Source organism: Gymnodraco acuticeps, unplaced genomic scaffold (genome assembly GCF_902827175.1).
Source record: "Gymnodraco acuticeps unplaced genomic scaffold, fGymAcu1.1, whole genome shotgun sequence".
Classification (NCBI taxonomy): domain Eukaryota; kingdom Metazoa; phylum Chordata; class Actinopteri; order Perciformes; family Bathydraconidae; genus Gymnodraco; species Gymnodraco acuticeps.
This window is the reverse complement of record NW_022992152.1, coordinates 552,632-579,124: the sequence shown is the minus strand read 5'-3', so window position 1 is coordinate 579,124 and position 26,493 is coordinate 552,632. Positions and strand designations below refer to the sequence as shown.

Here is a 26,493-nt window from a genome sequence, read left to right as displayed (position 1 = left end):
TACCACGGTAAGGTGCTGGTTCTTCAGAGAGGAATTTGAAAAAAAAAAATGTTTTAATTAGCAGATGTTATGATACGCATCATAACCATAATTATCCCACAATGTATTCCTTTGCATGACTAAACTGCGTCTTTAAACCACACAAAGTACATTGACAGAAACATAAAAAACTAAAAGTATTTGTATAGAGTCATTTTTTATTTTGTTTTCATTCCCACAAAGAAGAAATGTACCACTTCTTAAGCATTTAAGCATTCAAATACACTCATTCTTTTAAGATATTATTCCTTTGTTTGCTCAGCATCTAGATGACCCCTTTCTGATGACCAAAAGTGTTTGATATTATGAAATTGCAAGAGAGCCTCTTGGCAACAGGACATGAACTGAATTTAGAGGATAAGTCATCCTTGCATGGGAAAGGGGTGCTTTCCTTGTTGAAAACAGGCCAGAGAAAACCCTGCCTGGGCCTAAAGGAGCAGCTGGGGGAAATACTGAGTCACAAAAACTCTCCCCAGCAGCAGTTCTGACCCTTTGGTTAGACTGTTTTTTTATTAATCAACAGTGGTGCCTGGACAGAGATCATCAAAAAAAAAAGATGGTTGTGAGGTGACCCAGCCTGCTGCTCACACAGCCTGAGGAGAGAGCTTAAATTGTGGAGTTTTTGCAGCCTATGAGGGCAAGACCGTCTGAGTAACTTCAGGAAAAAGTCCCTCTTCTCAGCCAAACACAGTAGAAGACCCCCTGGACTTCCTGGTTCACAAAACATATCAAAGTCTCAGTTCTAGTTGTTCCCGGAAATTAATGAAATTAAGGCACAAAAGGTGAAGGCTGAAGAGGGTGCAAAGGGAAGGAGAACAAAAACATGCAGTGATGGATGTAGCCAACTATCATGGGACACATCAGCAGAAGAACAAAGAGCTTTATTGAGAATAATTTGTACAACGACTAAGCATAGTCTCATAGGCCGTAATAAAAAACAGGAAAACAACACATTTCAAACATCATATGAGCACAGTCCGACAAAGACGTTGTGGTGTGTAGGACAAGAACTGTACATTACATTAGTTACAATTATAATTGTTTTACTCTGCTTCAATCAAGAAGAAAATGTTTTAATTAACTTTTTTACATTGTGATTGTCCCTGGGCAAGACACTTCACCCCAAATTGCTCCTGTGGGGATTGCCCACAATATTGAGTATGTAAGTCGCTTTGGATACAACTTGTAACATGTAATGTAATCACTGAACTAGTTCAACATTAGATCCACATCAACCAACTACAACAATAAAACACTGCTAACTAATTTATGCAAGAGTTACTTAAAGGTATAACTAATAATCATAAACTGAGAAGTATACAAGATGTAACTTTTGATTCTTCAAGTGCATTCTGAAAACACTTCTGTGCTATTAACAAAATCCATATAGAGGAAACAAATATAAAGGCTGAAAATGTGTCTGGATGGTCTGGATTCAAGCTGTCCGTACACATGCCCGATAGAGATGATAAAAAAGCATTTAAGGAAGTTAGAAAGATTATCCAATAAAGTTATTACCAGTTGTTCTTAATTCCTAAACACATAGATCAGTCGTTTTTCAGGACTTCCATAGGTCATAGACAAAGGAAGGAGAGTAAATGAATGGGTTTACAAATCTGAAGTACAAGTACATTCTTTCTCTCTCTGAATACTTCCTTTTAGCTTTCTCGATGTCTGTCTGTTATTTGCAGATACATGGTCTTTCCTCTTCTCTTGGTTGCACACCAACACATACATTTCAGTCAGACAACTCATGTGTTCTTAATATGTTTATTATAAGCAGCATATAGTTTGAGTTTGGCGTCTAGGCTCGGGCCTCATCACTCCACAGATTTACAAAGAACATTGAGTGATGATTAGATAACTATCCCCCGAGCCTACAGGTGGAGCTGGGGTGGTGGTGGGGCAGGCAAGTAGCAGCAGCATGAAACACAGCAGCAGGAACATGAATGCAGCAATAGCAAGTGAACCCAGCAGTGGCAGCAGCAGCATAGCGAGGCAGGAAGACATGGCAGCTTAAATAGAGTGGCATGTTTAGGAGAATGTGTTTGGTTGGTTGTACGAGGGACGAGGTGCGTCACGTGTTAATGAATCATTGGTGCTCGAGTTGACTGCCTGAACTAGCTCGCAGGCGTCGCCCCATTCATTTAATCTATTAGTTAGTGTGAATGCTGTTTACAGCATTCCACTATAGTACTTCGAATCTTTATTCTTCCCCTTAATATTATTATTATTTCAGCCAATACTTTGGCTCTCCATAACTTCAGCTTATTTTCAGCTACAGAAACCATTCAAATATTAAACTATTCAGCCTTTTCAGCAATTGATGGGAAACTTTCAACTTTTTCAAAATATTTCATACTTTTTGAAATATTCAGCTTTTTAAACTCTTTTTTTAACATTGAAGTCAATGGGAGATGCCTTCAAATCCTGTTTTCCTACACCAGACTACTACTTACATTTGATATCTTTATTTAACTCCTTCAGCCTAATTTCAGCTGCAGGAACCATTCAAATATCAAACTATTCAGCCTTTTCAGCACATGATGGGAAACTTTCAAATTTTTCAAAATATGTTAGACTTTTTAAAATATTCAGCTTTTTAAAGTCTTTTTTTAACATGGAAGTCATTGCAATGCATTTGAGCTGTAACAATTAACACACACACACACACACACACACACACACACACACACACACACACACACACACACACACACACACACACACACACACACACACACACACACACTCTCTCTCTCACACACATACACACACACACTCACTCTCTCTCTCACACACACTCGATCAAGAGAAGAGAGAGAGGGCGAGCAAGAGAAGAGAGAGAGAAGAGAGAGAGGGCGATCAAGAGAAGAGAGAGAGAAGAGAGAGAGGGCGATCAAGAGAAGAGAGAGAGTAATTTAACCTCCTAATGGAATGAATAACTCCTACGAAAATGTTCAAAAAGTGCTCAAACTTCACATGTGTTCTAATAGTTCAGCCGTGAAGACATCTACGGTTCAGTTTTGAGATTTCTTCAAATGCCGTTGCCATGGCAACACAATGCTCACCATGAAACACGGTTTTTCTCATAACTTCAGTGAAAATGCTCGAAATGGCCCAAAACTTCACCCGTATTATGGGGTGTCATCAAATGCTGTTACCATGGCGACAGATAATTCACCATCAAGTTAGTTCAAAAGTTTGCAGTTCAAATATTCTGCTGCTTTCCCAAGCCTTTTTACTTTCTTTTCTCTTCTTAATACAAATTCATTCACTACTACTTACATCCGATATTTAACTCCTTCAGCCTATTTTCAGCTGCAGAAACCATTCAACTATTACATTATTCAGCTATTTCAGGACATCAAGGCTATACATGTTGTTGTTTATACCTTTTTTTAAACTTTTTCTTTAAAATATTAAGCTTTTTCTGCATTTTTGTAGCTAAAAGCAACTACCATTCAGTTAATAACATATTCAGCTTTTTCTGCTAAATTCAGCCACAAATGTTCACAATTTACAGCATTCGCACGCATTTTCTGCAGGAAATGCATTTTCTAGTTAACTGTTGTTTCCTCTGAATGGATCCCTCCAATAAAGATAAGATGCTTATGGATATAATGTACACAGTGACAATTGCATTATTTCACAGTTTCAAAGGCTTTTGGACAGTTTGACCATACACATATTCACATCAAATCACCCAAAAAATAATATATATATGAGGAAGTATACAAAATATATCTGGGGATTATCCACACATTTCAAAGAAAACTTTCATTTTCTATGGAATTTCTTTTTTTAATTTTCAATTGAAAAGATTATATTATTCCTGTGTTCGTCTTTTCACTGTGTCTGATTCATTTTATTTGTACAGCTCTGACTTAAGGCCACAGTTGGTTTGAGGCAAGACATTGCCTATTAACCTTAAATGTTTCATTAAACTACAAAACATCCATAGCGAGATTAGAGAGACACACCCTCAAAACAGATCAGTAGGGAAGTAAACTTTTTTTAGTTCAACAAACTGTAACGGCAAGCCTGTGCATTAACATCACTATTCATTTTCCCTTTTACGGCACACAGCAAATGCATAAAGGAGTGGATTAAGGCAGCTATTCAACACTACCAGTGCTGTAACAAGGTTCCAGATTTTCCAGCAAAACTTCAACAGGGCTTCATTTTTGAGTGAAAGAGCTGCCAGACCAAGAACATTTGTGATGTAAAATGGCATCCTTAGAACAAAAAGGGTCACAATGATACTTGTGACCAGCCGGGTCGTCTGTGGGTTGTTGAAGAAAGCTGCTTGGTTCACTTTCCTGTGGAGGCCCATGTATGAAAATGTGACAACAGAAATTGAAAAAAATCCTATCAGGCACTCTTTCAGCAGCACAGCCACCAGCTGGGAAGGGGGAGCGTGGGTACCTGTGCAGAATGTCCAATGATGGCCTTTGATCACCTGTCGAACCACTAAAGCAGGGATAGACAGGATCATAGTAGGTAGCGCTGGACACTCAGCACTGTCACCGTCAGGAGGATAGAATAGAGGCTGCAGTACATGAAATATGCCAGAAGCTTACAAGCTACCAGGCCGAGAGTCCAGCCTTTCACAAAAGTGTAAATCCACAGAGGCAGGGGGAGCAGGCAGATCAGATCTGATATGGCCAAATTCAGCATCAGACTCTGGCTCAGACTGGACAGGTGCTGCCAGTTTGGCTTGAGGATGATCACAGCAAAATTTCCAAGAACTCCTAGCAGGAAGCAAATTTTAAAAAATGAACATAACTGCACTGCGTTAACTAATTGTGGAACAATTAAAGTTTGGTTAACTACACCTGCTGCAGTCTTTCTGACAGAAGATTTAGGCCAGACTTGTATTCATCTTTTTTCACAATAACCAAAAATGACCATATCTTTAGCATAACAAGGTTGATTTTGAAGTCATCAACAGTAGAGGTTGGCAGCATGCACTCTTGTACAATATCAATAACAGACCAGCATATACAGTAGATTAAAAAAGCATTTATTAAAAAAGATAATAATGGTAAACACACAAACGTTCTTTCAGCAAAATATCTACTCCTAAAAAAGAAAGCGTGTGTGTGTACCATAGACTGTATATATAAGGGTGTGTACACGTGCGCGCAAGAGCATTCATCAGGTCGGAAAAAAAACATGTGGGTAATGATGAGCTATTTTTAACTTTGTATTTCTTCTCTGTGTGTCTTTGAAGACCAACTCAAGGTACAACTATTCAATAACGTGACTTGAAAGAGACCAAAACAATAAAGCTCACTTTCTAAAATGAAACCACATGAACATTAAGACTTTCGAACAATATTAAGCAGTCCTATTCTTAGCCAAATATGCTATAAAAACTATATAATATCTCGATTTCATAAAAAATGCTAAACGCTGTTATGTTATACTATCGAAAGTTCTCAGGACGCTGTTCTCAAGACAAAGATGAACATTGAATCTCAACATTAGCATTTAGTTTGCAAAGGAAACTTCCAGATGAATTACTCTAATTCATCTTGATGACCACAAACATCATCCTTCAGTGTGATGACAGTAATTACTGAGCCTTTGATGTGTGGGTGTGTTTATCATTACAATGTTCATCTTTCAACTCTTCGCCTGATTAAATATAAAAATATATTACTTTTTGGGAAGTCCAGGGAAGTCAATGGTTAACCTAACAATTGATCAAAGACTAAAAACAAACTGCATATCAGCTGATATCTTTAGACTAACATATCTTTTTTTAAGTTCCATGAGTTATTGTAAAATGATTTCTGTGCTTTCTTTTAACATCATAAAAGTTCAGCATTTTGTACAGTTTTTTTGTGATCATGCAAAATCAAATGATTAGGCGTCCTATAATGTTGAGCTACTGCATTAACAACAGTATTACATTTCGCTTTCTCTGCACCCAGTGCACATGTTTCTGCACATGTTTCTAGAAGCAAAAGCATAAAGGAATGGATTCAGAGAGGAATTCAAAAATACCAGTGATTTGACAAGTTTGTAGCTGTTCAAGCAAAACATCCATAGGCTTTGATTTTTGAGCAAAATTGCTGCAACACCAAGTACATTTGTGATAAAAAATGGCATCCATAGGACAAAAAAGGCCACAGTGATACTTATGATGAGCCGGGTCGTCTGTGGGTTGTTGAAGAAAGCTGCATGGTTCAGTTTGCTGTGGAGGCCGATGTATGAAAATGCCACGACAGAAATTGCAACCAATCCTACAAGACACTCTGTCAGCAGCATGGCAACCAGCTGGGAAGGGAGAGAGTCGGTACGTGTGCAGGATGTACCATACTGGTCTTTATTGACATGTGGAACCACTGAAGCAGGGATAGACAGGATCATGGTAACCAACCAGAGCAGAACCAGAAGCCTCCTCTTTCCTACACATTTGAAGATCGTCTGCAGGTTCACCACCTGTAGGTAGCGCTGCACACTCAGCACCGTCACTGTAAGCATGCTAGAATAGACAACACAGTACATGAGATACGTGAGGATCTTACAGGCCACCAGGCCAAAAGTCCAGCTGTACAGTAAGGTGTAAATCCACAGAGGCAGGGGGAGCAGGCAGATCAGGTCTGATATGGCCAAATTCAGCATCAGACTCTGACTCAGACTGGACAGGTCCTGCCAGTTTGGTTTGAGGATGATCACAGCAATATTCCCAGGAACTCCCAGCAGGAAGCAGATGGACAGCACCACTGAAGGGACCAGACCGTAAAAAACCCAGAGGGCATTAGATGGATCTCCAGGAGTGGAGGAGATGTTAAAGGTGATCGCAGAGGTGTTTAGTTGTTCCATGCTGCAAACTTGGTGCTAGACGAGCTGAAAGTTGGGGACCGAGCGAGTAATGGCGACTCAGTCACTCTTTCAAAGTAACAATAAATCAGGAAACCAATGTCACCACTACACCCCCAGAGAAGTTAAAAATAACCTGACCACTACTTTTGACTTACTTTCTATTTGGTTGTGTGTGTGTGTGTGTGTGTGTGTGTGTGTGTGTGTGTGTGTGTGTGTGTGTGTGTGTGTGTGTGTGTGTGTGTGTGTGTGTGTGTGTGTGTTGAGACCAACTCAACACAGCAAAAACATTTAACACCAGTTTCTGGATTTATATAGGTCCAAGAGTTTGGTGTAAAATGTAAAATCCAAATAAAGAGTTAGATTTGAACACTATATAAATATATTCTATAACTGGTACTTTTTTGACACTGTTTGATTGCTTTCCAACACGTGCAGTGTAAACCTAGAACCCTCAGAGAGTTAAAAATGTACTCTTAGTCAGAGTGTCACTGTGCAGAGCTGATTATTCAACATTTTGAGAGAGAAAATGTATTTTTAACACTGTTTCAGTGCTGTTTAGCTGGTGTACACCAAACAAACAATTTCGGAGTGAATCATTAATACTTCAGGAAATAAAGTACACATCAGATTCTTGAAAACATGCGTTCATTTTCAAAAATGTGATTTTGATGTGTTTTAAATATAACATCTAATCAGTAGCAACATTAAACAACCCACAAAATACATTGGTCATACTGTAGGTGGAAATGTGTATACATTTGCTCATTAGGCCTCTTTAGCTCGGGGAAACACTTTAGAGGTCATCATTCCAAAATCCTGCTACAACAAATGGACAACGTGGATTACCATACACTAGTGATAATGTGCAAAGTAAACTGACAAAAATAGTGTTTTGAAACACTAACAATCACCGAGCAGGATGACCAACATCTAAAAGTGTACATGGCAACCGGTTTACATCAATGTTGTAGATGGTGGTCTGCAAAAATGTGTACATGCCGTTTAAGGCCTGGTCATAGGAGAACCCAAACAGATAATGTGCTTTAAAAAGTTCATCAAAGCTGACAAGGAAAACTTGGCCTTGCAGGGAAGGAGCTCGTCATCCAACGCAATGTAGTACTCATGGAGCTGTTTCTTGTGGTCCCAACACTGGACCAGAGTACTCCTGATGACTGTAAGATAACAATAAACACAAATATAACTACACTATGCATCATATTTTGATGGATGGGTCAGACACTGACAACAACCTTTGATAGCAAATCAGATCAGCTCGGCCATTACCATGCACAGAAGTCAAATTTAACATACACATTAATGCAGCAGTAATATAAAACCTAAAAGCATCCCAAAAATAGTAAAACACTGACAATTTCACTGCACAATGAGTGCTTTTACTTGATACTTAAAGTACATTTAGCTGATTATACTCGCATACTTTTACTCAGGTTTCAAGTGCAGGCCTTTTACGGCACACTTTATATTAAGGTACACAAATTAACCATCAACTAGTTGTTAATTAACATGCATATTAGCAGTATATTGGCTCTTTATTAGTCAGACTCATTATAAAACACTTATTAATGCCATATTCTACATGACCATATTCTACAAGTAATAAGCCATTATTTGAGAGTTTTTCCTCAATAACCCTCTAATTAGTGCTTATTTATTGCAAGTAAGGAAGAACCACGCTCTCCTTCACCACCCCAGGACAGACTGCGAATTCTCACAACACATGACCTCTCAACCCAATGCTTACATGCGTCCCCCCCTACTGAAAGAAATGTCCCCATTTCCACACACATGGTGAGAACACAACGAAACATAAAAAAAATAATAATACACATCCACAGCCCAAATAAAACATCAACTCGGTATGACATAACCTATTCCCCTGTCCTGCACTTGAAACATGAAAAAAAAACACAATTATGCAGCATAGAATACACAGGAGAAAATAAGCACACAAGCATGTAAACACCAGTCACTCAGCCCATAACAAAGTCCATAAAGCGGACAGGAGGCCACGCTAACCTCCCAGCCCGGGACACCGTCGGTGCGGCTTGTTCGAGCTCAGGGTAATCACCAGCTCCAGAACCCGGCCCAAGATCACTGTCACTTTCCCCATCAGAAAACCTCAAGCGTCCAGAGCTCTGTGGGGAGACTGCATCTTGCAACGGAAGAGGCTGAGCAAGGTTTAAGAGCAGAGGTTGCACTAGATTTTTTCGCTGCCCGTCATTTTAACACAAGCTATACCCTGTGTGGAGGAAACTTCTGTGTAGCAATGCAGTGGGAGTCACCGACTCATGAAGGAGACACGGGATGAGCAGGAGCTTTGATGTCAAACACTGATGATTTATTTGGAGTTTCGGCCGGAGAGTTGACAAGACAGGTGGTGTGTCACGAGTTGACACAGCGGTTGCCAAACCAATTCTGAAGAACTCTTTCTGTAGCTCGAGGTTTTATCTAGTTCGGAGTGTAATAATCAACATTCTTCATCAGTGAGACTAAACAAATATGGACCCTGAATCTAAGAGCTCTCGTCCATAGAAAAGAATGCGCGCCAGGGAACCTTCGTCCCTGAACAGTAAATTACCTCATGGCTGCTTGTGCTCTGTCATAGACTGGCAACAACAATGTGCCCAAGCTGCCCCTCTTTAAGAGAGATAGCAGCAATACCCAAGGCCGTAGACCTATGCCATGGGAAAGGAGACAGTGAGAGGAGAAAATGATGAACTGTGTCGAAGGTTGAATACCTAGGCAAATTATTCCCTAACAGTCTTCTCTTTTTATCAATTTTTGATAACCTAAACAACCTATTCTAATAATAATTTGTTCAATACCCTAATAAATAAGGTTCCTCAGAAAGGGTGTAGGGCAGGCATTCTACACAATGTTGCAAATATTCACATGAATAAAACATTTCAGATTGAAACAGGCAATCACAATCATAACAATTATCTCTCATCAGTGTTTGGAGCATCTTTTCAAAAGCACAATAATGAACATACATGAAATAATCACAGATACATAATAACATAAACATTTTAAAACAAATACATTTTATCATTTACTCATTAGTTAATTGTATTTAGCCACCTACAAAATCAAGACTAACTTGTAGCTCAAAGATTTACATCACGGCAAACATTTAGTCAGGGCGTCAATAAATCAGGATCATGAGAGATCGAACTATGGTTTAAAAAATTCACACTGGTGAGCTAATCAATCTATAATCTGCAAAATTGCAGTGTCAACAATTTAGGATTATATTTACGTTAGCTTCATTAAATATGAAATCAAAAGACTATGGCATGATAACATAATTACATTACTTGAACTATCAATCATTATGTCATTTCAAAATCTGAAGGGTAATCGTAAACAATTCTCAAAATGTTTAACAATCTGAAAAGGAAAAGTTAGGCAAATATTCAAAGACTTTTGTAAAAACCTGGAAAGGAAGGATTAAACATTCCTAAAACTTTAATTCCTACATTTGTAAATGCTACAACTGATCTGTACCAAATTAACTCCATTAATTATTCTTATTAGCCATACTTACCTGAACATCTACTTATGGCACTTTGAAAGGGTTCTTCTATGTTTATCTAATGTTGAATATAGAATATCAATTTCTTTAAATTATACTTCTCTAATTTGAGGATCAAATATGCTACATAATTGTTATATGACTTATTATACATATTTGTTTTGGGCCAACACTGAAATTAATCCAGTACTTGAAGCATCATTTTAGGTCTGTCTGTGCATGGATAATACATTGAAGAGTAATGTTGTTAAGCCTGATTGCTGGACAATTAAGGATATTAATATATATATATATATTTCTATGTTATAATATTAGAAATATCTTATTATTCAATACCTTATAATCTGAGAATATTTATTTATTTATTTTGTTGAGTGCGAAAGTGTAATCTGATCTGACAAAAATATATTAATCACCACTATTCAACACATGTCTGGTCATTGAAAATATCAAAAACAGTCAATAATTGTAGATCTGTAAACATCCAAGGTATACAATCAATTCAAGGTTAATCTTTGTACGAGAGCTGGAAGAACATGTCCGTCAGCCTTTCTGACTCGTTCTCCTCCTCTCTTTATGACACAGAATGTCTGGTGTGTAAAGGCATCCTGATACTGTAGATTAGCACTGAGGTGCTGATTGGCTCAAAACTCTTCTTCATCAGAGCGCCATATTTCAACCCCCCCCCCAATTGCTCTGCTTTTGTGTGGCTCATTCAGTGAGCACTGTAGTTGATCCCCCAATGAAACGGAGGCTCATCTGCCTGCATTCCTTCTGCTATCTGCTTGAGAGCAGTGCAACTGCGTATTCTAAGTGGCGCATCCAGGTGTCCCCCCGTGATGGGAGAGGTTAGGAAGACATCAAACTCCTCCAAGAAACAAGGAACCTTGTATTATAGAAGCCTCCGAAGCCCTCGCTCGTCCTGCAGGGTTGTCAGCTTGAGCCCACCGAGCAGAAAGGTGAAGAAAAGAACCCCCTCTTATCAGAAAGGTGGAGAGAAGCATCCTCTCATCTCGAACGACCTCGTGCTTCCTTGCCCGTGGCTGGGGGTGCCCTCTGCAGCCGGAGAGTGTGACCCTCTCTCTCTGACCCTTGGCCTTCAGAGCTGTCCTAGTTATTGGATTAACACTTGATAGGGATGTTTTCCTGAGTGCAGACAACTCAAGGTAATGGATTAGCACATTATCATTTAATTACAACAATAGGATAGGCCCCTCAGAATTATTTGGGAGACTTCCTGACACATGCACATGCATAAATGTAAGGTTTGTGTTAGTCATTTAACATGCAAGAATCATATACTATCAGTCCAAAGCAGAGAAATTTTATTTTAAGTTAAAGGTGAGCTAGTCCCTGTGGATATAACCCCTTCTCAATGATTCTAAATCTTATATTAATTTACCATTTAATAAAATATTATTTTATCAGAAATATTTTTTTCTCTTCCATAAAACATAGGTTTGAGAAATAAATGTTCCAATATAAAATCAATTACACAATATAATTGACTCTTCCCTCCCTTTTCTTACATATGTTACATATGAAATAATAACGTGGTGGTGTAGTCCAAACGATAGCTGGGGATTCTGGGTAGTGTAGTGTCTTCTGCCATCCTTTACTCGGAAAAAACATTTGTTTCTCCGAATCGAAGGGGAAAAATACAAAAGCATTGCACACAATTTAAACCAATCAATGTTGTGTAATTAACAAGGATAATCTGGTGTTTTTTAGTCGATGAGTAGTGCAGATATCACTGTAAAATCAATCGACAGTAAGGGGAATACTTACTTCCGGGTGTACAATTCTCCGTTATCCAATGAGAATGGACGCTCACATTGCCTTTAAGGGCAGTCGACACAAACGAACGCCGTGCTTCCATGAGCGTCCATAGAAGCATATGGACATCCCGGAAAGCTGAAAATGGACGCTAAGGGCCCCCCCCCTTGCGTTGAAAATGGACGCTAAGGCCCCCCCCCTTGCGTTTGAAAAAGCCGACAGGGGACTTGACATAACGTCAATATAGGCCGACCTGGGAGTGAGGATGTGTTGGTTTTAACTGCTATTAGCCTATTACATTAACACAAAAACAATAGTAGAGGTTACATTCACTCTTGTACAACATCAACAAGCATTTAGATTAAAAAGCATTTATTAAAAAAAGATGATAATGGTAAACACACACAACATTCATTCAACAAAATATATTGACTGAAACAAATGGAAGTGTGTCAGTGTGTTGATTGCGCGACATTAAGAGTGTGTGTGTGCAAGAGCCAACAAGTCCTCCAACTCATACGACCAAATGGGTCGATTGTTTAAGCCCTTATTACGACCAAATATGTCGTTTGTTCAAGCGCTTAATACGACATATAATTACGTTTTAAAGTTGTCGGCCTCTAGTGCTCCCGTTGAATGCAAACGTTACAGATGGTCGTTTATTCACAAATAACCCTCTCTGTAAAATCCTAAATTGTAGGATAGTTTGGCCATTAAAACGCTTTATGATTAGATTTCTAGCGAGAAGTATATATTGTACTTTTAGAATCCACGTCCAGTCGTTATGTAGGATCTATAGTTTGATAGATATTACGAAGATGATTTGAGGTTTCGTCAGGAGAACGTGTATATGCGGCAAGCGTCCATGTAAAGTTACGGGTTGAAAACAGTATTTCCGGTCTCGACGTTTTCATAATAAAACCAATGATCAAATGATTTAACAGTGATATCTGCAGTACTCATCCACTAAAAAACATCAGTGTATCCTAGTTAATTATACGACATTAATTGGTTTAAATTGTGTACAATGCTTTTGTGTTTTTCCCATAGGGTTTTCTCTTTCGATTCTGAGAGACACATTTCTTTTTTCAGAGGTTTTGATAGGCTAAAATCACGCCGCAATGCACGTCGGGATATGGTGTTTATGTGATATGAAATCGGAAAACATTTAAAAAATAAAAAATAATACTTTATTCCGAGTGTTCTTGCTTTTCTCTTTGAAAGTCATCACATAACGGCATTGTAATACACGGTTCGGCTGCATTAAATATTACATATCTGCCGTAGATATGTATTTATAGAGCCCTGATCAGAAGACCTTTTGACAAACTGGAAGAGATGCCGCCAAAACTGAATACGTGACGTGGACCATAAAATATCAACAATTAAACAACATCTTCCATTTCTTTTCACACAATACGTCTCCTTGCAGTATCAACACTAATTCGGCTGACTTTTATATTTGATCCAATAAGTAGATAGTCTGTATTTACACCATAACGGTGCACAGCTGATAGAAAGGGATTTTTTTGTAGTTTTTAAAGATATTACTGATTTTCTGAACTACCTTTCCAACTCCTCATGTAGTTGACTGTTACAGGTCTATAAAAGTGTATGGTACAATGCATAAGCTTCACATTGAGAGACTGAAACTGTATTTTCCTTTACCGTTCTGTTTTAATTTCACAATAAAGTGAATAGTCATATTATGTTTGATATTATTATGTTTTATTAACTAGACCACTGGTCTAAACCGTACCTCCTAGTGGTTAAAGCACGTTATTGAATTTAGTTGTTGAATAAGTTTAATTTTTATGAAAACATTTAAATATTAAGAGTAGCCTACATACAAAATAGGGGTCAATGATAGAAATATAGAATTGAAAATATCTAGAAGATACTGTAGTGATGATCTCTACAATAAAACAGTTTAGTGCAGGACATCCAAAGATATTAACAGGTGGATGTGCAAAACAGACAAACTGATAAGGCTGAATTTTACTCAGGTGTAACGAAAGTCTGATTTAAGGGTTGTTTATATTTCACATCATTAATCAGAATCTGCAAAGTAACAAAAATAAATGTAGTAGAGTAAAAATACCAGGTTGACCTCTGAATTGTAGTGGAGTAGAACAAAGTAGTACATGCTGCTGTAACAAAAACATTTCCCAACTTGGGATCAATAAAGTATCTTATCTTAAGATGATCGATGGCTACTGCCATATTTGCTAAATGTGCATCTGAACCTTGACAAGTGCATGTTTCAGGCTTATCAATTAACAACAGGAGGGGTCACAGACATAAGACCAGCTGTTAAATAAAGCTCTTCTGACCATAGCTGTCATGTGGGTATATTAATGCTGCCCATTATGGGCACAAGCAATTTTCACCCATGTATTAATTATATGTTTTAAATTTGATAACACCAATGTGTTTCGTATCCCCTAAACCTCCAGGGATGTATACAGTTTAATACTGGCAACTTCTAATTGTGGGAAATACGAAAACGTCTTATAAAACTACAATTCCCAGTAGAGACGTGCCATAGAACATATTGCGAAACACACAATAGCCAGCATGTGTAATTCTGGGGGGGGGAGGGCTGGGCTGGACCCGTCCAAGTCCAGTTTTGGATAGTCTGGCGTGGTTCCATTCCATTTCAAAGAGCTGTTTGACATTCGGCGTAACCTTGTCGCACTGCCACTCCAACATCCAATCACAGAGCTTGAGGGATAATCACGGGGTTTGTAAAGCAAGGCGGGTGTTGTAGTCCCAAACGATAGCTGGGGATTCTGGGTAGTGTAGTGTCTTCGGAAACTCTGTAGTGTCTAAACTCCGAAAAAACTATTTGTTTCTCCGAATCGAAGGTTAAAAACACAAAAGCATTGTACACAATTTAAACCAATCAATATTGTGTAATTAACAAGGATAAACTGATGTTTTTTAGTGGATGAGTAATGGAGATCATTTGACAGTGTGGGGAATACTTCCGGTTTTATTATGAAAACTTCGAGACCGGAAATACTGTTTTCACCCATGCTAACTTTACATGGAAGCTGCCCCATATACAGTACACCAGGGGTGCCCAACCTTTTTTTAACCGAGAGCTACTTTTAAAGTTGCCAGTCTGCCGAGATCTACCAGTCCAAATAGAGAGGCGTAGCCATTACTGACAGGTAAATACACACTTCTACTTGTATAAAACTGACCTTTGTACGATTAATACTTCATAAAATACTGCAAATCCTTTATCTTACCTCTTTCTAATCTACACACATACAAGTATTTAACTGAAGTTACACAACAGTGTTGTTGATACAGAGTTGGAGTTTATTCACACGTCACACTACAGTGGGTGATGTTTTCAAGAAACATTGAACAGTGCTGCCACATACAGTACTGTATGACACTGGGAAAAAGAAAAGACTCTGAACCCTTTCTTTGCCATTATATACAAATAGTGTTGCTACAAAAGTATAAATTAGGCTTATTAATAAGACAACTCAGATCTGAAGCTACACAGGAATCTGCTGCCAAGGTGCAATAAAAAAGACAACATTAATATAATCAAACCCTTTTTTTGTTGCATTTTAGTAGATTATAAAAAGAAATGCCTTTTTAAAATAGGATGCAAGCAACACTAGCTTCTTAACCTGAATTGATTATAGACTATAATCAATTTAAGTTTGCATTCTTATACCATTTTGTACAATAATTATAATGAATAAGTTCAAACAAACTCACAGCTGATTAATAACGGTATCTAACTTGAGTTTTTATCATATCAAAAACCTGTTGAAATGCTACTGTTATTTTTATTACGCATCGGCAGCCTCCAGGAATGCTTCTTTCACAACTTCGCAGTCTTTGAAAGACTTGTGTTTCGCAAGAACGTGACTGACATGATAAGATGCTATGGTAGCAGCCTTGCTCTTGTTGTTGGGCCTGGTGAAAATGGACTGCTGTGCATTTAGCTGTCCTTTCAGGCCCCTCCCCTTTTGGGAGCGTAGGGCAGAATTAGGAGGGAATTCCGTCTCGTAGCGTTTGTGCACTGTTTTGAAATGCCGCTCCTAAATGACCCTTCTTCGATAAAGCCACGCTCGCATTGCAGATGAGACAGATGGACTTTGAATTGGAATAGATACAAAAATAATCATCCTCCCACTCGGAGTGAAAATTATATATGTTTTGCTTCTGCCATAATTGCGGTCTTGTGTGTGTGCGGACTGTCACTCCTGTTGACACGGACAACGTTAGCGAACTAGTACACTGCCCACTGCTCACCAGCCACGCCCCGACACATGGGGTCACGCCAGCCAATCACAAAGCGTTGATGCGTTCAAGTGCATTATTCTGGCACAGGAAGATTATTTTACAAGACATTAACGATAAAACAGAATATTGTTGTTCTATTTTTAGACACATCTCGTGATCGACTGGGAATCTCCCCGCGATCGACCGGTCGATCGCGATCGACTGGTTGGGCACCCCTGCAGTACACGTTCTCCTGGCGAGACCTCAAATTATCTTCGTATATCTATCAAACTGTAGATCCTACACATCAACTGGACGTAGATTATAAAAGTACAATATACACTTCTCGCTAGAAATCTAATAAAAAAGAATTTTAATGGCCAAACTATTCCACAATTTAGGATTTTCCAGAGGGTAATTTGTGAATAAATGACCCTCCGGAGCGTTTGCAATCGACAGGAGCATGTTGTTTCTTACACGACCACTAGAGGTGCTACACTTTAAAACGTGACTCTGGGTCGTATTTAGCTGCTGAACAATCGACCTATATGGTCGTTTTTTGTAGGAGGACAGGCTGGCAAGAGCAGGTGTCAGGTCAGAAAACAACATCTGGGTAGTGATAAGCCATTTTGAACATTGTATTTCCTCTCTGTGTGTCTTCAAAGACCAACACAAGTTACATGTATTCACATACATAACTACTCAATAACATGACTGAACAGATATTACAACAGTAAAGCTCAGTGAACAACATTACACATTAAACCCAATCAATACATGAACATTTACAAAAGTAAAGTAGTCGTGTTCTTTGCCAATACCTGTTGCAACAACAATAAATTATCTTGATTTTGTATTTTCTTTTGTATCTTTTAACATCATAGAAGTTCTGCATTATGTAATGTTATTTGATATCATACTTAATCATGAGATTACATTACCCAAAATGCTGCCTTACTAACACCACTAATGTTCCCTTTCTTTGCACACAGTGCACATATTTTTAAAAGCAAAAGCATAAAGGAATGGATTAAGGCAGCTAATCACAAATACCAGTCCTAAAACAGCGTTCCAGCTTTTCAAGCAAAACTTCCATAGGCCATCATTTTTTTGCAGAATAGCTGCCACACCAAGTACGTTTGTGATGTAATATGGCATCCATAGAACAAAAAAGGTCACAATGATACTTGTGATGAGCCGGGTCGTCTGTGGGTTGTTGAAGAAAGCTGCCTGGTTCACTTTTCTCTGGACACCGATGTATGAAAAGGCCACGACAGAAATTGAAACAAATCCTACGAGGCACTCTGACAGCAGCACAGCCACCAGCTGGGAAGGGGGAGCGTGGGAATCTGTGCAGAATGTCCCATGCTGGTCTTCGATCACCTGTCGGATCACTAAAGCAGGGATACACAGGATCGTGGTAACCAGCCAGAGGAGAACAATCAGCCTCCTCCTGCCTGCCTGATCCAAGCAATTCTGCAGGTTCACCACCTGTAGTGTGTGTAGCGTTGGACACTCAGCAATGTCACTGTTAGCAGGCTAGAACAGATGCTGCAGTACGCGAGATACGTGAGGAGCTTACAGGCCACCAGTCCAAGAGTCCAGCTGTACAGTAAGGTGTAAATCCACAGAGGCAGGAGGAGCAGGCAGATCAGGTCTGATATGGCCAAATTCAGCATCAGACTCTGGCTCAGACTGGACAGGTGCTGCCAGTTTGGTTTGAGGATGATCACAGCAATATTCCCAGGAACTCCCAACAGGAAGCAGATGGACAGCACTACTACAGGGACCAGACGGATAGAGACCAAGGAGGTAGGAGATGGTTCTCCAGGAGTGGAGGAGATGTTAAAGGGGACCAGAGAAGAGTTGAATTGTTCCATGTTGCAAACTTGCTGCTAGACCAGCTGAAAGTTGGCCACCGAGTGAGATAATTGAGTGTTACACAGGAGAAAGAAGACACATCTAAAGAGGAAATGCCAACGTACTTTATATTTAAATGCAAACAATTTGTTTCATGGCTTCATTATCTGACACATTTCCCCATATTCGGTTCCCTTAAAACAGCTTTCAGCCACGCACTTCTAATAGTTCATGAGTAATGACTGAGAGCGATTACTTTTGTATCAGCCTGTATTTTTCTTTAGGACATTCCTGCAAATCATACATTTAGTTCATATTAAAGTTCCTTCGAGGAACTACCCTTTGAATAGGGAAAAAAATATAACCAATTGATTTAGTTTCATAAAATGTACTCATCTATAAATTAAGAAATGTATTTAACAATACAATTAATAACTACAACCAACTATGACCATATTGATATCTTACCTAGGTTAAAGGATTTTACAGTGATCAATAATAGAGGTTGGCAGTATTCACTCTTATACAACAAAATTAACAGAGCAGCATATGGAATATAGAGCATTTATTATTAGATACAAAATTGTAAGCACACAAATATTTATGTAACAAAAGATAAAGTGAAGGAAAAAAAAAAAAAAAGGAAGTGTGCGTGATAGTGTGTGTGTGTGTGTGTGTGTGTGTGTGTGTGTGTGTGTGTGTGTGTGTGTGTGTGTGTGTGTGTGTGTGTGTGTGTGTGTGTGTGTGTGTGTGTGTGTTGTCCTCCCTATGTAAGTTCTGTGTGCCTGAGCATTAACAAACGTGTCAGGTCAGAACAAAAATGTGGAGAGTTAGTAAAGAGAATGTTAAAATGCATGCAATATCCTGTGTCTGTGTGAAATATAGCTACCAACAACTTAACAGTGTGGTGAGAGGCTACTCTAATATATGACCTAAAAAAGTACAACAATGAAACTCAGTAAACATCATTAAACATTAAACCCAACCAATACATTTACCAAAAAAAAAGCTGTCCTAATCTTTCCATTGAATGTTGCAGATTTCTTTGTCCAGTAACAATGACACTACTGTGTAAAACATTCATACTTTGTATGCAAAATAAACTTCTAGATGATTCACTCGAATGAATCTTACAGACCACAAACATCATCTTTCAGTATGATGACAGTAATAATTGATATGTGGGTGCCTGTATCATTACCGTCTTCATCTTTCAACTCTTTGCCTAACCAATTAAAACATGTTTTTTTCTAGAATCAGAGGAAAGACTATGGTTAGCCTCACAATTGATCATAAAATGAATTCTAAACTGTGTATAATGTTAGAACTTTGGACTAAATCACCTTTTTTGAGTTTCACAGGTTAATGGGTATATTTTTTGTGTTTTCTTTTCAAGTCAAAAAGTTCTGCATTATGTAATGTTATTTCAGATCATACAAAGTCAAGTAATTACACTACCTGAAACATTGAGCTACTCCATTATCAACAGCACTAATGTTCCCTTTCTCCGCACAGAGTGCACATGTTTTTAGAAGCAAATGCATAAAGAAGTGGATTAAAGCAGCTGATCATAGGCACCAATGCTGAAACAGTGTACCAGCTGTCCATGCAAAACTTCAAAACTCTTTCATTTTTGTGTGAAATTGCTGCCACACCAAGTACATTTGTGATATGATATGGCATCCATAGAACAAAAAAGGTCACAATGATACTTGTGACCAGCCGGGTCATCTGTGGGTTGTTGAAGAAAGCTGCCTGGTTCACTTTTCTGTGGAGGCCGATGTATGAAAATACCACAACTGAAATTCTTTCAACAAATTATCTAGATTGAAAAAAGGAAGTGTGTTTTTAAATTCTGAATGGTAATGGTAAGAATGGTAAATTGCATCCAAGATCCTGCGTCTGTGTGAATTTTTGCTGACAACAACTTAACGGTGTGGTGAGAGGCTATTCAAATATCTGACTTGAAAGAGATCACAACAATAAAGCTAAGTGAACAACATTAAACATTGAACACAACCAATACATATAGATGAACAAAAATATATTTTTAGACATTGACTCTAATGGTGTGCTTGAGATGCAGATGATTTACTCTGATTAGTCTTGCTAACCACAAACATCCTCTTTCAGTATCATAACAGTAATAATTACATGGAAGAATTGACTAGAATTGTGGGTAAAAACAAGCTGTGTATCAGCTGATATCTTCAGACTAAGTTACACTAGTAATGGTGGGGTTATTTCTGTGAATTATTTTAACATTACAAAGGTTCTGCAATAGATAAGTGACTTCCTCAGTCCCTCGTTTTTAAGCCAATATGTTCGCACACCAGCGACATTAGTCATATCTGGCATTTCCAATCATACTATGTCAAATAATTACACTTTATTTAACAGCAAGCTTCTGCATTTACAACAGTATCAATATGTACTTTCTTGGCACACAGTGCACATGTTTTTAGAAGCAAACGCATAAAGAAGTGGATTAAGGCTGCTGATAACAAACACCAATGCTGAAACAGTGTACCAGCTGTCCATGCAAAACTTCAAAAATCTTTCATTTTTGAGTGAAATAGCTGCCACACCAAGTACATTTGTGATATGATATGGCATCCATAGAACAAAAAAGGTCACAATGATACTTGTGACCAGCCGGGTGGTCTGTGGGTTGTTGAAGAAAGCTGCCTGGTTCACTTTTCTGTGGAGGCCCTTGTATGAAAATGCCACAACAGAAATTGCAACAAACCCGGTCAGGGTCTCTGTCAGCATCACAGCCACCTGCTGGGACTGGGAAGAGTACTGGAAGTGGCAGTCTGTCCCATGCTGGTCTTTGATCACATGTCGAACCACTAAAGCAGGGATAGACAGGATCATGGTAACTAACCAGAGCAGAACCAGAAGCCTCCTCTTTCCAACCCGGTCGAAGATGTTCTGCAGATGTACCACCTGTAGGTAGCGCTGGACACTCAGCACTGTCACTGTCAGGAGGCTAGAATAGAGGCTGCAGTACATGAAATATGCCAGAAGCTTACAAGCCACCAGGCCGAGAGTCCAGCCTTTCACAAAAGTGTAAATCCACAGAGGCAGGGGGAGCAGGCAGATCAGATCTGATATGGCCAAATTCAGCATCAGACTCTGGCTCAGACTGGACAGGTGCTGCCAGTTTGGCTTGAGGATGATCACAGCAATATTTCCAGGAACTCCCAGCAAGAAACATATTGACACCACTACTACAGAGACCAGTTTGATGGAGGCCCAGGACGCAGGAGATGGATCTCCAGGAGTGGAGAAGATGTTAAAGGTGACCGCAGAGGAGTTGAGTTGTTCCATGCTGCAAACTTGCTGCTAGACGAGCTGAAAGTTGGGCAGCGAGTGAGTTATAGGAACTGTGTCAGGCTTTCACAGAAACAGGAAATAGTCTTCACCACCACTCTTCCAGAGAAGTCAAATTAAAACCTGAGTCCTATTTGTATTTTATTTTCTTTATATAGCAAAAGTGTTTGTATGTTTCTTTCAGGTGGCCACCAGTGAATGTAGTGAATTTTTTTCATATCATCATCAATGTCTTGCACTCAAAAGTGATTAGAATTATACTACAGTATATCCAATGATTAGACTTTGTGAGACAAACAGCTTACTCTGCATAAGTAATATGATGTTTCTATCTAAATCATAAGAGTTTCGTTTATCTAACCTACCGTTATTTGGATCTGTGATTTGGTTGTATACTAAGAAAACCAGGCTAGCTTTGGTCAGTGCATGGATTATAGACATGTATCAAATGTATACAAAAGGGCAGTCACGTCCGAAAACTTCCACTTTTAGAACTCAGTATTTCTATTCTCATGAAATGGTATCCTGTTCATGCCTTTTTGTTTCCGATGAGTCACACTTCCCATGAACTACACTGATCAAATTAGACACAACACATTAAATGGAGCTTTGACTTTATTGACCATGAAATGGCATGGAACCTTTTGCACTCATGAAGCACACTTGCTACAGTAAATGGAAAAACAGTATTTAGATAATGTAGAAGTAAAAGCATTTTCACACATCCCAATTCTGATATATAAGCGATTATAAATCATATATATTTGCCTCAAACTGTGTATTTCAAAAACAATTTTCACCATTTTATAAATTATATAAATATATCTTAATCAAACCTTTAATATTTTGAGAAAATTAATCTCGCCACAAGTCCTATTCAGAGGCGGTTCTGATGGCCAACACTGAAAAAACTGAAACTTTGACTTTTATTAAAATAAATAATATTAAGTTTAAACATGTTCAACCTAATATTATTGCTTTCAACTAACCTAATGCAGTTATGTGTTTTTTTTTGAACGTTTCAGTTTTTTTAGTGAAGGATAAACTTTGCATGTCATTTGCATTCCGTGTTTGCAATAGACACTAAACACAGCTGTCTTTTGAAGTACAAAAAACTGTCTTTATAACTAGTGTGTGTGTGTGTGTGTGTGTGTGTGTGTGTGTGTGTGTGTGTGTGTGTGTGTGTGTGTGTGTGTGTGTGTGTGTGTGTGTGTGTGTGTGTGTGTGTGTGTGTGTGTCGTGCGTACGTACGTACGTACGTACGTACGTACGTACGTACGTACGTACGCGTGTGTTGCCCTCCCTACGTGTATTCTATGTGCCTGAGCCACAAACATATCAGGTCAGAAAAACAAATACGGGGAGTTGGTTAAAAATTTTTAAGTTAACTTTAAGGTCAATCTTCCAGTTTGTGTGTACAGACAGAGAGATTGAAATACTGTTTCCCACTATCCCGAATATAAAAACAATGAATATAGAGTATAAAATATAAAAATATGTGTGCAAATATATACACAGTCAAAGACACATTTTTACATGTGATTGTGGACACATTAAGACCTAAATATAAACACAACAATCAATATATACAAAATAACTTCAGTTTGGTGAGAGGCTAATATAATATCGGCATCTTTGCATAACCAACAGCACTAATGTTCCCTTTCTCCGCACAAAGTGCACGTGTTATTTAAAGAAAAAGCATAAAGGAGGGGATTAAGGCAGCTAATCCCAGCCACCAGGCCGAGAGTCCAGCCTTTCAGCAAAGTGTAAATCCACAGAGGCAGGGGGAGCAGGCAGATCAGATCTGATATGGCCAAATTCAGCATCAGACTCTGGCTCAGACTGGACAGGTACTGCCAGTTTGGCTTGAGGATGATCACAGCAATATTTCCAGGAACTCCCAGCAAGAAGCAGATGGACAGCACCACTACAGAGACCAGTTTGATGGAGGCCCAGGGCGCAGGAGATGGATCTCCAGGAGTGGAGGAGATGTTAAAGGTGACCGCAGAGGAGTTGAGTTGTTCCATGCTGCAAACTTGCTGCTAGACGAGCTGAAAGTTGGGCAGCGAGTGAGTTATAGGAACTGTGTCAGGCTTTCACAGAAACAGGAAACAGTCTTCACCACCACTCTTCCAGAGAAGTCAAATTAAAACCTGAGTCCTATTTGTATTTTATTTTCCATATATAGCAAAAGTGTTTGTATGTTTCTTTCAGGTGGCCACCAGTGAATGTGTTGAATTTTTTTCGTATCATCATCAATGTCTTGCACTCAAAAGTGATGATTAGAATTATACTACAGTATATCCAATGATTAGACTTTGTGAGACAAACAGCTTACTCTGCAGAAAAAATATGATGTTTCTATGTAAATCATAAGAGTTTCGTTTATCTAACCTACCATTATTTGGATCGGTGATTTGGTTGTATACTAAGAAAACCAGGCTAGCTTTGGTCAGAGGATGCATAGACATGTATCAAATGTATACAAAAGGGCAGTCACGTCCGAAAACCTCCACTTTTGGAACTCAGTACTATTCTCATGAAATGGTATGCCTGTTCATGCCTTTTTGTTTCCGATGAGTCGCACTTCACATGAACTACACCGATAAAATCAGACACAACACATTAAATGGAGCTTTGACTTTATTGACCACATGAAATGGCATGGAACCTTTTGCACTCATGAAGCACACTTGCTACAGTAAATGGAAAAACAGTATTTAGATCAGTGCTTGAATTGGAATGAAAAAGGTGCCAGTACTCTAAAATCAGCAACTTGTTCAAGTCAATTTTATATATACAGCCCACAAACAAGAATTTGGCTACTATAATGCTGGTGGGTTTGTCTCTTTACTACTGTATATTTTAGAAAGGTTCACTGTACTTAACATTTTTTATGATAGGCAGCGGATATGGCCAAAGCTCAGTAAGGTCAATATTAACTGAAAATATAGCAATCAAAGTCTAGATCTTCTGCTGAAGACACATGAAGCAGAGACCTTTCAGGTGAGAGCCCCTCTGGTGGTGTTCAACATTAATGACAAGGAAACAAAGCTCTGGTCAGAAGCATTTTTTATAAAAAGCTTTAACAAAATTAAGTATTTCTGTACATTTTGAATGCAATCTAACTTTCCAACTCAGAAAACGAAAAACGAAAAAGTGCCAAAAGTCTTCTCACATGGCTGAGCTGCTTTGCAATATACTTCACCACTGAAGAATACAAATATGTATAAAGTAAACTATGATGCAATCTAACTTTCCAACTCAGAAAAATGATAAAGAGCATGAACAAAGAACATGTAAAAACAAATGCAAAATTTGCACAATCTAAATGAGAAACTGTAACTGCAAGTAACAAAGTCTGAGCCATGGTAAAGAGTTACATTGAACACCAAGCTGATCAGATAACTCCCTGGTTGGTCTGAAGTCCTTCTATCTCCAGGATCTGTACAAATCGGCACATTATGCCAAAAGTCTTCTCACTGGGTGAGCTGCTTTGCAATATACTTCACATTGTTAGAAAAGGCTCCAGAAGGCCTTGGGGACATCAGTATCAGGGGCTGGAGCTGGACAGGCTCTTTCATCAGCACTTCTCCTTCCCTTTGCCAGCCAGGACCTCACATACTGTTCCGGATTGAACTGTCCTAGTGATGGTCCATTACATTTAATGAAAACCAGGCTGGACAGTCGGCTGACAGAGCAACACCTCCTCACTCCCAGGTCGGCCTATGTTGACGTTATGTCAAGTTCCCTGTCGGCTTTTTCCAACGCAAGGGGGGGGGGCCTTAGCGTCCATTTTCAACGCAAGGGGGGGGGCCCTTAGCGTCCATTTTCAGCTTTCCGGGATGTCCATATGCTTCTATAGACGCTCATGGAAGCACGGCATTCGTTTGTGTCGGCTGCCCTTAAAGGCAATGTGAGCGTCCATTCTCATTGGATAACGGAGAATTGTACACCCGGAAGTAAGTATTCCCCTTACTGTCGATTGAGTTTACAGTGATATCTGCACTACTCATCGACTAAAAAACACCAGATTATCCTTGTTAATTACACAACATGGATTGGTTTAAATTGTGTGCAATGCTTTTGTATTTTTCCCCTTCGATTCGGAGAAACAAATGTTTTTTCTGAGTAAAGGATGGCAGAAGACACTACACTACCCAGAATCCCCAGCTATCGTTTGGACTACACCATGTGCTCTGTTTGACAAACCCGTGATAGTCCTCAAGCTCTGTGATTGGAGAGTGTGCTCCGAGGGTTACGCCGAGCCTCGAACAGCACTTGAAATGGGATGGAACCACGCAGACTGTCCAAAACTGGATTTGAACGGGTCCACCGCGTCCCCCCTCCCCCACCCTGTCCCCAGAACTACAAATGCTGGCTATTCTGTTTCGCAACATGTTCTGTATCTATGGCACGTCTCTACTGGGAGTTGTAGTTTTAAAAGACGTTTTCGTATTTCCCATAATAAGAAGTTGCCAGTATTAAACTGTGTACATCCCTGGAGGTTTAGGGGATAGGAAACACTCACATTTAAAACATATAATTAATAAATGGGTGAAAATTGCTTGTGCCCATAATGGGCAGCATTAATATATATATATATATATACACACATGCCAGCTAAGGTCAGAAGAGCTTTATTTAACAGCTGGTCTTATGTTTGTGACCCCTGTTGTTAATTGATAACATTACATTACATTACATTAATTGATAAGCCTGAAACATGCACTTGTTAAGGTTCAGAGGCACATTTTGCAAATATGGCAGTATAGCCATCGATCAGCTTAAGATAAGATATACTTTATTGATCTCAAGTTGGAACATTTGCG

The 26,493-nt window shown here is 38.9% G+C and overlaps 1 protein-coding gene and 3 pseudogenes across 1 annotated transcript; all 4 read right to left on the bottom strand.

The window, feature by feature from the left end:
- Positions 1-4,099: 4,099 nt before the first annotated feature.
- On the bottom strand, positions 4,100-5,200 carry LOC117538546 (C-C chemokine receptor 1-like protein 1). The gene is made up of 3 exons (XM_034204351.1): positions 5,179-5,200; positions 4,543-4,841; positions 4,100-4,444 (listed from the first exon to the last, which is right to left on the bottom strand). The coding sequence occupies exons 1-3, from the start codon at positions 5,198-5,200 to the stop codon at positions 4,100-4,102; spliced, it is 666 nt and encodes a 221-aa protein (XP_034060242.1).
- A 755-nt stretch (positions 5,201-5,955) lies between these two features.
- LOC117538545 lies at positions 5,956-9,007 on the bottom strand (annotated as a pseudogene).
- An 8,421-nt stretch (positions 9,008-17,428) lies between these two features.
- Positions 17,429-18,506, bottom strand: LOC117538544 (annotated as a pseudogene).
- A 1,022-nt stretch (positions 18,507-19,528) lies between these two features.
- LOC117538543 lies at positions 19,529-23,688 on the bottom strand (annotated as a pseudogene).
- Positions 23,689-26,493: the final 2,805 nt, after the last annotated feature.

Bases quoted from the DNA above. Each gene is read 5' to 3' on its own strand.
- LOC117538546 (XM_034204351.1), bottom strand. From the start codon at position 5,200: ATGAATGCTCTTGCGCGCACGT. The intron at 4,842-5,178 runs GTACACACCCTT...TTCCACAATTAG, and splicing joins GAATGCTCTTGCGCGCACGT to TTAACGCAGTGCAGTTATGT. The intron at 4,445-4,542 runs CTACTATGATCC...CCCCCTTCCCAG, and splicing joins TGCTGAGTGTCCAGCGCTAC to CTGGTGGCTGTGCTGCTGAA.